The sequence below is a fragment of the Lithobates pipiens genome, unplaced genomic scaffold (genome assembly GCF_037356315.1).
Source record: "Lithobates pipiens isolate NorthernLeopardFrog02 unplaced genomic scaffold, aLitPip1_a1.2 Scaffold_23, whole genome shotgun sequence".
NCBI lineage: Eukaryota > Metazoa > Chordata > Amphibia > Anura > Ranidae > Lithobates > Lithobates pipiens.
This window is the reverse complement of record NW_027507785.1, coordinates 232673391-232687656: the sequence shown is the minus strand read 5'-3', so window position 1 is coordinate 232687656 and position 14266 is coordinate 232673391. Positions and strand designations below refer to the sequence as shown.

Genomic DNA, 14266 nt, shown 5'->3' with positions numbered 1-14266 from the left:
CACTAATAAGGGATCATTATGTTCCATTTTTTTCCCACTGCTCAATTGGAAGGTTCAGAGTGAATGCACTAGATCTAGAAGATGTTACCATTTGTACAAATAGTCTGACTTTATGCTGTTTAACCACCTGACATCTGCGCTATGGCTGAATGACGGCCACAGCACGGATGTGTATTCCCAGGAGGCCGTCATATGACAGCCTCCCCTGTGCACGCTCCCTGAGACTCGGGTGATCACCGATCCGAGTAAGGGGCCGGTCCCGGCCCCTTACCATGTGATCAGCTGTCAGCCAATGACAGCTGATCGCATGATGTAAACAAAAGCTCGGTGAGCGTTTTTTTTTCTCCTTACGCTGACAGCGGAGGAGAAAAAAGAGCCGATCACTGGCTTATATTAAAGGAACAACGGTCCCGAAAAGGAAGAGGCAATTATGCCTCATTTATAGAGTAGTGCCCACAAGTGCCACCTATCGATGCCCACCAGAGCCACCTATCAATGCCCACCAGTGCCACCTATCAATGCCCACCAGTGCCACCTATCAATGCCCACCAGTGGTGCCAACCAGTACCACCTAGAAGTGCTGCCTATCAGTGTAACCGATCAGTGCTCATCACTGTCACCTATCAGTGCCCATCAGTGCTGCTTCACCAACGTACATCAATATTGGACAAAAATTACCTGTTATAAAATTTTAAAACAACATTTAAAAAAAAACTAAAAAAAAAAACGCACTGGGGATCAAATACCGCCAAAAGAAAGCTCTATTTGGGGGAAAAAAATTGAAAAATGTAATTTGGGTACAGTGCGCAATTGTCATTCAAAGAGTGACAGCGCTAAAAGCTGAAAATTGGTCTGGATAGGAGGGGGGTTTAAGTGCCCAGTAAGCAAGTGGTTCAATTTCCACTTGTAGGTGAAAGACTGGGTGGCCTGATGCAGGTTTACAGAAGGTTTTATCGGCCAGTGACTCTATTATTAGAGATGTTCAATTTTATAAAGATAAGACATGCTGGGGCTTGTTGTTCTACATCATCTGGAAAGCTACACACTACTTTTTGGCACTACCCTGACTTATCATCAAAAAATGGCTAGAAATTAGTAGAAAAATAATACAGTAGCTAAATACAGATAGACCATATACAGAACAGAGTTCAGCACATTTAAAATATATCTTGTTCAAACAATGCAGGATTTCGTATCTGCTGGCACCTTAAAAAAAGAGCATATTCTGCGACCAGTATCAACCGAGTCAACTTTCAGTCTACAAATAGATCAAGGTATTTTGCCGTAAACACATAAGCGTCCAAGCTTACTAGAGCCAGCAGACATCAGGAAACCACTTATCTGTTTTCAACATGAAGTGGGATTGATTTCGGTCCAAGCCAAAAGGTCAGGGAGAGCGCTAACTTTTGCAAGGATCAGAATGATAACATTTGATTTGCTTTGTTTAAAACGGCATGTCCCAAAAGTACAATTGAGGTCCTGCTTTGGTTGTTTATCGTCTTGTTTTGCACTGTTGCCACCCATCAATTTCTTGGGCTTCCGGGACAATTCAGCAGTCTTCTGCAGAGTATTGTATTACGAGGAAAAGGAAGAGGTTGGGGGTTTATGGTGCTTAATGAATGCAGCTATACAGCAGAAAAAAGAATACCCTGATCAGCGCAGGAAGAGAATATTCTGGACATGAGCATCTTATAACAAATGACTGTTGTTGTTAACACAAGTCCTTTCTGAAAAGGTGTATTGTTGAGCAAGGAAATGGGACGGAGCAGGATTCAGCATTAACAGGCATAGGAACACAAAAGAACAACAGGGTAATAATTGTGTCCCTAGCTTGATCAATTTACACTGTTCAAATAAATTAAAGGAACACTTTTTAACCACTTCACCCCCGGAAGAATATACCCCCTTCCCGACCAGAGCACTTTTTGCGATTCGGCACTGCGTCGATTTAACTGACAATTGTGCGGTCGTGCGACGTGGCTCCCAAACAAAATTTACGTTTTTTTCCCCACAAATAGAGCTTTCTTTTGGTGCTATTTGATCACCCCTGCGGTTTTGATTTTTTGCGCTATAAACAAAAAAAAGAGCGACAATTTTGAAAAAAAAACGCATTATTTTTTACTTTTTTGCTATAATAAATATCCCCCAAAAATATATAAAAAAACTATTTTTTTCCTCGGCTTAAGCCGATACTTATTATTCTACATATTTTTTGTAAAATAAGCGATTATTGATTGGTTTGCGCAAAAATTATAGCGTTTACAAAATAGGGGATAGTTTTATGGCATTTTTATTAATATATATATTTTTTTTTTTCTAAATGGCGGCGATCAGCCGCCTCTTAAAGGGCAGGTATGTGATTCTGCCTGTGCCCTTCTGCTGACATATATCGGCATGAGGCGGTCGGGAAGCAGTTAATCAGAGTATAACATCAAGTCAATTAAACTTCTGGGATATTGAGCTGTTCAGTTACATAGGCAGAGGGGGTTGGTAATCAGTTTCAGCTGATTTGGTGTTAATAAATGAACAACAGGTGCAATAGATGAGGAATAATGAGACAACCTCCAAAACAGGAATGGTTTTATAGGTGGTAGCCAATGACATTTTTTTTCCAACTCGTGTTTTTTGACAGCCTTTAACTAGTTTTGCATTTGGCTAGGGTCAGTGTCACTACTGGTAGCATGAGGCTATACCTGGACCCTATAGAGGTTGCACAGGCAGTTTGTGCCATTGCCTGTGCTCAAGTGCATGGAGGAGAGATTCCAGGAGACAGGCAGTTACTTCAGGAGAGCTGGACAGGGCCGTAGAAGGTCCTTAACCCATCAGCAGGTCTGGTATTTGCTCCTGTGTGCAAGGAGGAACAGGGTGAGTACTCCCAGAGTCCTACAAAATGACCTTCAGCAGGCCACTGGTGTGAGTGTCTCTGACTAAACAGAAAAAGACTTCATGAGGGTTGTCTGAGGGCCCGACGTCCACTAGTGGGCCCTGTGCTCACTCCCCGGCACCATGGAGCTCGATTGGCATTTGTTATTGTACACCAAAATTGGCAGGTCCGTGACTGGCGCCCTGTGCTTTTCAGAGATGACAGCAAGTTCACCCTGAGCACATGTGACAGACATGAAAGGGTCTAGAGAAGCCGTCTAGAACATTATGCTGCCTGTAACATCTTTCAGCATGACCTGTTTGGTGGTGGGTCAGTGATGGTCTACGAAGGCATATCCAAGGAGGGATGCACAGACCTCTGCAGGCTAGACAATGGCACCCTGACTGCCATTAGGTATCAGGATGAAATCCTTGGACCCATTGTCAGACCCTACGCTGGTGCAGTGGGTCCTGGGTTCCTCCTAGTGCACCACAATGCTCGGTCTCATGTGGCGAGAGTATGCAGCCAGTTCCAGGAGGATGAAGGAATTGATACCATTGAATGGCCTCCACACTCGCCTGACCTAAATCCAATTGAACACCTCTGGGACATTGTGTTTTGGTCCATCCAATGCCACCAGGTCGCACCTCAGTCTGTTCAGGAGCTCAGTGATGCCCTGGTCCAGATCTGGGAGGAAATAACCCAGGATACATCCGTCATCTCATTAGGAGCATGCCCCAATGTTGTCAAGTATGCATACAAGCATGTGGGGGGCATACAAACTACCGAGAACCATTTTGAGTTGCTGCAATGAAATTTCAGCAAAATGAACTAGCCTGCTACATAATTTGTTCACTTTGATTTTTGGGGTGTCTTTGAAATCAGTCCTCTATAGGTTGATCATTTTCATTTCCATCATACGATGTAGCATCCTTTTGTTCCTACCATATTACCCAGTCCATATCAGATATAGCCAGCATGATATTTTTCCCCATTGATCTGATGTGTTTTCAAAGTGTTCCTTTCATTTTTTTGAGCAGTGTGTGTGTGTGCGTATATATATATATATATATATATATATATATATATATATATATATATATACACACACACTTTATTTTTTTGTAGAAAATCAGAGCAGGGTGGGGTGCCCACTGAGATATGGAGCTTATACTTTGTAGGGCATCTGTATGTGTTGTATATATATTTTTTATTAAAGTGTACAGTATGTAAAAGCATTTTTTTTTTGGTTAGAGTAGCAACGGTTTAGAACTTCTGACAAGTTTTTATTGTAGTCTGTAAGCCTACTTTAACCCTCTAGCTCCACTTTTTGATGCTTGTTACACCTGAAAATATGACATAGGGTAAGCCACATATATATGGAATTCCATTGGCATGCATGTGCATAGAAAGGTAATATTTTGGTCAACGGGGGTTAGATCTTGGACCTAAACTAGGATTCTGACCTTCATTTTCCCTAACCCCACCCTTTCTTTGGGACTGGTGTACTATAATACTAATATAACCTCCTTCACGCCTCATTATTTTCTCCCTGTCCTTCAAACTTATGGCCAATGTGTCCACTTCTACTTCTTTTATTCTAGTGTCACCTAGCTCAGGGAGGATTTGCAACTGTGTACTGTGTTTGGCTATGCCTTATTGTACAACAGAGAAGATGCTGGAATAGTTTTTCTATAGTCTTATCTTAATTGTATGAGCTTTTGAAAAAAACGAAAAACTTTTAGGTGGACTTACATATGTGAATTGTGAATGGTCACATGATATTGTACTTGCTCCATCTCATACATAAAGATAATATAAAAAAAAGGGGGGGTTGGATCACTCTCTATCCAAATTCAGCACTTACCTCTCATGAACGAAATACTAGAAAGAAGCATGAAATATTTGCTTCATACAGTACATAAACACATTTATCAGTTTCTAAAAGATCTCTCTCCTTATGGCTTTAAAATAGATTGTGCGCAGCATGATCTTGACGGCTAGCAAAAGCAAATCTTGAAAATGTCACCTTTGTGAAGGTTTTACAAATACGGACCTTTGCTTTGGCACTCATTGGTAGCACATATTACCATGATTTACATCCCTAGAGGAGTTTTCTGCACTGTTAGTGACAATTAAGATTTAAAAGGGATTGAGTCTAGCAGTCAACAGTCTGCGGCAGTCATAATAAAATTCCGTGCTGCCCTCCCTTAGTGAGCCTTGTTTAAATGAGCAATTATGCTGTACTGTGAAAATGCTGTGGTCAGCAAGAGAAGCAGAGACAAAAATGCGATCCCCATATGATATAACTTAACTATGCATCGCAAGGGTGAAAGAATTTGAACTTAAATATTTGTTTATAGCAATCATGGCAAGCAGCCTGGAGAATAAACGATAATTTGCAACACATTCATTTAAATTGTGGCCTGTACAAGAATGCAGTACAGCTAAAGAGGAACTACCCCCATAAAAGGATTATTTTCTTATTAGCAATATTATACGTATGTAACGGTACCGGTTTGTTATATTCTGCATCATTTTATTTTCTAGCACTGCAAACAGTATTCTGCATTTCTGAACAATAAAATACATGCTTGATCTGATTGGCTCCTATAGACTACCGCAGTTAGAATATCATCACTGGTTTCTACTAGGCTTTATCAATTATGCTTTATGTGGCTGGATTTTCTGATGGAAAATGTTCGATGGGAGCTTTTTGTCGGAAATTCCAACCGTGTGTAGGCTCCATCGGACATTTCCATCGGAATTTCCGGCACACGAAATTTGAGATCTGGATCTCAAATTTTCCGACAACAAAATCCGTTGTCGGAATTTCCAATCATGTGTACACAATTCCGACGCATAAAGTTCCACGCATGCTCAGAATCAAGCAGAAGAGCCGCACTGGCTATTAAACTTCATTTTTCTCGGCTCGTCGTATGCGTTGTACGTCACTGCGTTCTTGATGTTCGCAGTTTCGGACCTACTTTGTGTGACTGTGTGTATGCAAGACAAGTTTGAGCCAACATCCAACGGAAAAAAGCCATGGATTTCGTTGTCAGAGTGTCCGATCAATGTTCGATCATGTGTACGGGGTGTTAGAGGCATAATTACCATTGCTGGTGCTTAAACCAGAGAAGCGCAGTTAACTTTTTTCAATAAGGTCAAACAAAACTGTGTGCTGTGCAAGCAGCAGTAGGGTCCCGGTCCGAATCCCGGTCAGGACACTATCTGCAACGAGATTGCATGTTCTCCCTGTGCTTTCATAACTAACACACTAACCTTATTCAGGCAAAAGGGAATGTACCACAGGAAATATGAAGAACCTGTGACAGGTTAAGTATATAAAGAAGTTCCTCATCCTATTGTTTTTTCTATCATAATCTTACTTTTTTTATACTGAATAACTTATATTCATCCAAGGGGACCTGCAGAAGTGTCATCGGGGGCCAGCAGCAAAAACCTGGAAGAGACAGCCTGTGTGTGTCCTGCTCCTGCAGTCTCAATGAATATATTTTTAAATAAAAGAGAAGGGAGGGACTCAATGGGGAAATGTTTGTTTTAGGAGTGAAGGACCACATGAAGTTCTATGTCTCTATATGAATACCATATACAGTGCATTCTACATATCACAGCAGGACTCACCTTGTTGAGTGCACCCACCACCCACTGCCTGCTTCATTTTATATATATATATATATATATATATATATATATATATATATATATATATATATACATATATATATTATATATATAAAAATCTAAAATGAAGCAGGCAGTAGGTGCATTCAACATATACACATACACACACATACCTTCTTTTTTTTTTTTTTGGAAAATCAGAGCAGGGTGGGGTGCCCATTGAGATATGAAGCTTATACACATATACTATATTACCAAAAGTATTAGGACGCCTGCCTTTGCACATACATGAAATTTAACGGCATCCCAGTCTTAGTCCGTAGGGTTCAATATTGCGTTGGCCCACCCTTCGCAGCTATAACAGCTTCAACTACTCTGGGAAGGCTATCCACAAGGCTTAGGAGTGTGTCCTTGGGGATGTTTGACCATTCTTCCAGAAGCGCCTTTGTGAGGTCAGGCACTGATCTTGAATGAGAAGGTCTGGTTGGCAGTCTCCACTCTAATTCATCCCAAAGATATTATTTCGGGTTGAGGTGCAGGCCAGTCAAATTTTTCCACCCCAAGCTCGCTCATCCATGTGCCTGATGGACCTTGCTTTGTGCACTGGTGTGCACTTGTGTACTTATGCCTAGACAAAAAAAAACTTTGGTGCCTCATTGGGGAAGCTGCAAAAAGCTGGGACAGACAGTCGGCTCCCAATTATGCACTGCCAGGCCCACTCTTTTAGCATTAGCAGAAGGGGTGAGTTGCAGCAGTCCCACTTTATACTCGATGTGCATACCATAAAAGTTAATGTGTATACTATGCACAGTACATATATATACAATATATATATATATATATATATATATATATATATATATATATATATATATATATACATACATATATATATATATATATATATATATATATATATATATATATATATATATATATATATACACACACACATATACTGTATATGTGACATTTAATACATGTATGATTGCATGCATGATTTCTATGCTAAAGTATGTCTTCTTTTCCAGCTTTTAATAACTAAACTGCGGGTTACCTTGTGGTTTTGTGGTTCAGGCTACTAATAAAGCCCATATTCCTAACAAACCCCACAAAATGTATGTTTGTGTAGAATAATTGGGCAACTTGCTGCTGGTTCAGTTGCAAAGGACTGCGGGTCATATCATGCTGTGCTACAGAAGACTACAGCTTTGTTACTTCTGTGCCATATGTACTTCCATTACACGAGTACAAAGGCAAAGAACCGCGTGAATGGCCCTTTAACTTGGTTTCGGCTGTCCTGTGTGAAGAATTTTTGTGTAAACACTGCAGGATGTTCTATCAGTGACAGGATCGCCGGCAGTGATAGTAAAGGCAGCCTAAAACAATAGGCCAAGGTATAATATTGTGCTTCCAGGAAACATTGCTGAACAGATTATACTGTAAATCATACATACCTCTTTTTCACTTTGACAGGGGTCTTCCTCTTCACATTTCAGATTTATGATATGGACCTCTTGGGGATAACTTATTGTTGCTTTGCTTGCACAGCCAGATAAAACAGTGTAGCTTTCCAGCAAGGCTTGGACGGGGTAAGATTCAGTAACAGGTGACAGCCAACATGGAGCTTCAGGGATAGGACCTAAAGGACATAAAGAGGAAGCATTAAGTACATTGTTTTTACTGTAAGTACCATCAACATATATTACACCTCTTTCCATGACTTCATTGCCTATTGCAGCTTCGAAGAGTTCAGTAATGAGTCAGCACCGTAAGGCTCCATGCACACTGAAGCTCAAAAAAGCTTTTTCTGGATGCCAGATTGCTGGCAAAAAACGCTGGTTGAAAAACGTGCTTTTAACTGCGTTTTGTACTAGCGTTTATGAGCGTTTATTGGCGTTAGCGTTTATGGGCGTTTTCAATAAAAATACACAGAGGACACTCCAAAAATCCCACAGTGCATTCCAAACTCCCACAATGCATTGAAAAAATAGAATGCCGAACACTAATTAAAGCGTGTTTATGAGTGTTTATAAGCGTTTATCGGCGTTTGCCGTTTTTGGCAGTGAAAAACGGCACTTTGAGCACAAATTTCTGATGAAAAAGCCTATAAACTCCACTGCTCATTTAAGCTAAAAAACGTCCATGTGTGCATGAACACATACACTAACATAGAGTTGGGTTTTTGGGTTTTTAAAAAAAACGCTCAAACTCCAATAAACTGCAGTTTATGAGCTCCAGTGTGCATGGAGCCTAAAGAGACCCCACCACCGACTTTAGAAATTGGAATTAAAAGTAATTAAAAAATGCAAGCATTTTAACCTTTTCACGGTTTTTGCATTTTTTGCACACGTTTAAAAAAGAATTTTAGGTCTAAAAATTGCATAAACTCCCAAAACATATATTTTCTGAAAGCAGATACCCTGGAGCAGAGGTGTCAAACTCAATTCCATTGTGGGCCGCATCAGCATTATGGATGTCCTCAAAGGGCTGGTTGTATCTGAAAGATTATATGCATTTATGAAAGGCTTTATTTCCTCAGAGAATAGGTGCAGAAACTCAACCACACCCCCCCCCGCGCTAAACCACATCAAACGATGGGTGTGGCCACATTGCACTAAAAGAGGGAGGATCTTAAAGTGGTAATATCAGGAGTGCCGTATATGAAATGCAGAGTTCAGGGTTGTGCTATGTACAGATTGCAGTGTTCAAGGGTGCACTACGTACAGAGTGCAGAGTTCAGGGGTGCTTTATGTACACAGTGCCGAGTTCAGGGGTGCACTACGTACAGAGTGCAGAGTTCAGGGGTGCTTTATGTACACAGTGCCGAGTTCAGGGGTGCACTACGTACAGAGTGCAGAGTTCAGGGGTGCTTTATGTACACAGTGCCGAGTTCAGGGGTGCACTATGTACAGAGTGCAGAGTTCAGGGGTGCTTTACATACAGAGTGCAGAGATCGGGGGTGCACTATGTACAGAGTTCAGGGGTGCACTACATACAGAGTGCAGAGTTCAAGGGTGCGTTACATACCAAGTGCAGCGTTCAGGGGTACGCTATGTACAGAGTGCAGAGTTCAGGGGTGCGCTACGTACAATGTGCAGAGTTCAGGGGTGTGCTATGTACAGAGTGCAGAGTTCAGGGGTCCACTACGTACAGAGTGCAGAGTTCAGGGGTGCACTACGTACAGAGTGCAGCGTTCTACTGCACACAGGTTTTTTACATAGCATAGAATGCATGAAGGTAAAAAAACCTTGTGCCTTTACAGCCACTTTAACTAACAGGATCACCAGATAAAAGCTAAGATAAACCCCTTAAAGTGGAAGTAAACCCATGGATTTAAACAGTTAAAAAAAAAAGGCATGCCGGGAATGCTAACTGCACATTGGCTGTGCTCTCAGCCAAACTATCAAACCATCCAATGGCTGGTGTCATAACGAATCACATGTGCAGCACCATAGCAGTTGAAGATTAAACAGAGGCAAAGATGGCAGCTTCCTTGGCTGAAAACGATAGGGGAGTTTACTTCCACTTTAAGTGCCCCACCTACCGGCTGAAAGTTTAAATGTTACTATGTAGTATTTCATATGCACCCTACAAAAATAAAAAGCATTTAGTTATGTAGTGGAATTTTTAGTCCTGACCATCGTACATACTGTATAAAGAGAAAACATATAAAACCACTACACTTCCTTTAAACAGAGTCATGTATATTTATCACCGCATAGCAATAATAAGCAAAAGAACTGTATCTGAACCTCCTTGGGTAAAGCTAATGTTCTGAGCACTGTGTGGTAACATTAAGGCTCAAAACATATTTCATAGAGTTACCTGACAAAATGTATTTACAATTTCTTTAGAGAAATAGGTCTCTTGCTGAGAGCCATCAGCGTCTTTTTTTTTAACTGCCTCCAAATTACAGGAAAAGACGTGGACAGAATTGATGTATGTGTATATTAAAATGCATAGGGGATACTCAAGTTTCACTACTGCTTTGTAAGCGATGAGGCATAAGACTCTGCAGAAATGAGAATGAAAATTACAGAAAATGTAGGCAATATATATATATATATATATATATATATATATATATATATATACATATATACATACACACACACACACACACAGTATATTTCTATATGTAAAAAGAGAGATATTGTAAATCCTTGTGTGGTTTTAAAGTTTTAAACAGATAAGTTATACAATACTGCAGCTGTGTTAAAATTCTAAATTTACTAAGTTTACCTCAGCGTGCCTTCTGTTTTTTTTTTTATCCCTTGCAGCAAGAAAGCAGAAAGCATCTCACATGGTCAGTGGGCATGCATTTACAGAAATCTGGAAGATTTCAACATTTGGGACAGTAGGTCCTCTTCCCCACAAGCCTGGGTGGTGGTTGTGGGGGTCTGCAGGCAAGGTGCTCCCAGATCCCGCCCTCCCATGTGAATGCGTATGGGGTACATCGTACCCCTACCCATTCACCAAAAAAGTGTAAAAGTGAATAAAGACACAACATACGTTTTTGACAATTTCTTTATTTAAAGAAATAAATAAAATGTCCCCAATCATGATACCCACCACACCGGCCATTCCCAAAAAAATAAATAAATAATAATCTCTGGCCTTGTCAAACTCTCCTGCCAACTGCCTGCTCCTCTGTCTAACATTTCTTAAATAGCTAAGGGGCAGTCACCCCATGATGTCAGGAGGTGACCTCACCCCCTTGTGATGTCACCGCCCGGGCATGCTGGGTCGATGACGTCACAAAGTGGCGGGGTCACCCACTGTCAGATGGAGAAACAGGCAGTCGAGAGCCTTCAACGAGGCTGGAGTTTTTTTGTTTGTTTTTTTTTTTCAAGTGCAGCAGTGTGGTGGCCGTCTTGATTGGCGATCCAGGGGGACTTTTTAAGAAAATTTAATAGAGGAATTGTCAAAACCTTGTGTTGTATCTTTAGTCACTTTTTTGATGAATGGGTAGGGGTATTATGTACCCTATACTCATTCACATAGGGGGCCAGGATCTGGAGGCCCCCTTGGTAAAAGGGGGCTTCCGCATTCCGATAAGCCCGCCCCTCCCTTTCCTGGCCTGCCAGGCTGCATGCTTGGATAAGGGTCTGGCCTAAATACAGGTGGAACATGTGACATGTTCCAAAGGTGAACTGGGCCCCTTCAGGATCCCTCTAAATTTATCAGCCCGGTAAACACTTTGCTCCACAGTACCAAGCCCTGATGAAGGGAGATTCTTTAGACTGTTTGGATTTTTATAACAGGAAAATTTTCATGAAATCTGAATATTATGCATCGTGCTTTTGGCACTTTCTCCTGTGCACACCCAGCAATTCAAACCTGACAGGCTTGCTAACCCTTTCTTATTCTATCCAAATAAGCTTTTGGGTTTAGACACACTGTATGCTCTTTACAACATGCTCCTACATTGTGTACATCCAACGCTTTTACAGTTTAAGCATTAACAAAAACTATGCATACAGCATTCATTTTAACTGGTACAAGCATCTACTGAGTGGTCCAAATCAGAACTGCAACATAAAATAAACGTAGAGCTACACAACATCTGAAAGATAATCTTGTATTGTAGAATATATTATATTGCTGGTAAGCATGTATTCTGACATGACTTGGAATACCAGGAACTGGAAAAGCATTTACAACTGGTTCTCAGTAACTTTAAGTATAAATATAAAACCTACTGATGAATGACATGTGACCGAGACCTCTAATGTAGGAACACAATTAGTTATGTGCAAAGTAAAGGACTCTTTTGTATACTTACAAGAGATTACCATACTAGAAATAAGGAACCTACGAAATCAGTAATACATCTGTAAAATAAACAGCTGTGCCTATTTTTATGTATTCATTCCAGAGTTACTATAGCAAGTAAAGGAAATGTCCCGCTGACCTTTTGGGCCTGTAACTACTACAATAGCCAATTTATAAATCGGGCACTGTGACAGCTATTGGACGTCATTACTCTCAAACAGTAAAGCCACGCCACATCTCAACATTTTATGATATTGCATATCTTCCCAAACAATAAAACCTAGATTTAAGGGGCTAAACTTGCTTTTGAAAGAAAGTGAGACTTTGGTTTAAAAATAAAAAATTCTATTCAAGTATGATCCGTCTTATTAGAGTTCTCTATGGTCCCACTGATTGTAGGAGCATAGCCACCCTCTACTCCTGAGATGGACTGGGGGCTATGGGATAGGGTTGCACCGATACCATTTTTTTAAGACCGAGTACAAGTACCCATACTTTTTTTCAAGTACTCGCTGATACCGATTACGATACTTTTTTTCAAGTACTCGCTGATACTGATTGCGATACTTTTTTTTAATCTCAAGTGACGGATTTCAAAGCACAATAGAGATTAACGATATCTTTTTTTATAATTATGAAGACTGAAGGGCACTGATTTGCAACACTGACAGGTGGCACTGACTGATGGCCACTGATTTGCGGCAATGATGGGTGGCACTTATGGGCACTGATATGTGGCACTTACTGATGGGCACTGATATGCGGCACTGATATGTGGCACTCACTGATGGGCACTGATTTGCAACACTGACAGGTGGCACTGACTGATGGCCACTGATTTGCGGCAATGATGGGTGGCACTTATGGGCACTGATATGTGGCACTTACTGATGGGCACTGATATGCAGCACTGATAAGTGGCACTGGTATGTGACACTGACTGATGGGCACTGATTTGCAGCACTGATAGGTGGAACTTATGAGCAATGATAGGTTGAACTGATTGGTAGGCAGTGGCCCTGAAATGCAGCACTGATAATTGCTGGAAGCCTGGCATGATAAAATTAAATCGATGAGTAGAGTATACAATAGAGGTCGACCGATATGGGTTTTTCTCTGGCCGATGCCGATATTTAGAAATCATGGTGGCCGATAGCCGATATATGATGCCGATTTTTTTGGGCCGATATGTTAGGCCGATTTTATTTATTTATTTTTTTCCTTTTTTATTTTTTATTTTATTTTTTAATCCCCCTTGATCTAACACACCTTTCCCACTGGGGCGTTTTTCAGGCGCTTTTGGGCTAAAAATAGCGCCTGTAAAATGGCTCCCCTGCAGTCTGTGTGAAAGACAGAGTGCTTTCACATTGAGGCGATGCGCTGGCAGGATCTTAAAAAAAAAAAGTCCTGCAAGCAGCACGTTTGGAGTGGTGTATACCGCTCCTCCACCACTCCTGCCCATTGATATGAATGGGCACCACTGCCGAAGCGCAAATGCGATTTGGCAGCAGTGCTTCATGGGCGCATTTAACCTCTTCCTTGGCCGCTAGCTGGGTTATATGTGCCCCACTAGCCAAATAGCACCGCTAAAATGATGGTAAAGAGCCGCTAAAACTTGCGTTTTACCATCAACGCCTGCCCGCTCCAGTGTGAAAGCAGCCTTCATAAGTGATACAGAAAATTTCTTACATTTAAACATTTATTAACCACTTCAGTTCCGGACCAATAAACACCTTAAGGACCAGAGGTCTTTTTGCAATTTCGCACTGCGCTGCTTTAACTGGTAATTGCGCGGTCATGCAATATTGCACCCAAACGAAATTTGCGTCCTTTTCTTCCCACAAATAGAGCTTTCTTTTGATGGTATTTGATTGCCTCTGCGATTTTTTTTTTTTGCGATATAAATGAAAAAAGAGCGAAAATTTTGAAAAAAAAAGATATTTTCTTCTTTTTGTTATAAGAAAAATCGAATAAACTAAA

General features: G+C 40.9%; 1 protein-coding gene across 7 annotated transcripts in view; it reads right to left on the bottom strand.

Annotated features, from left to right (window-relative positions):
• Positions 1-14266, bottom strand: part of TGFBR3 (transforming growth factor beta receptor 3) — a 305577-nt gene that overhangs the window by 188326 nt on the left and 102985 nt on the right. For all 7 annotated transcript variants that reach the window (XM_077452926.1, XM_077452929.1, XM_077452927.1 and 4 more), the window contains exon 3: positions 7966-8150. In XM_077452926.1, the coding sequence (XP_077309052.1) occupies positions 7966-8150 (185 nt within the window). The remainder of the gene's footprint in view (positions 1-7965; positions 8151-14266) is intronic.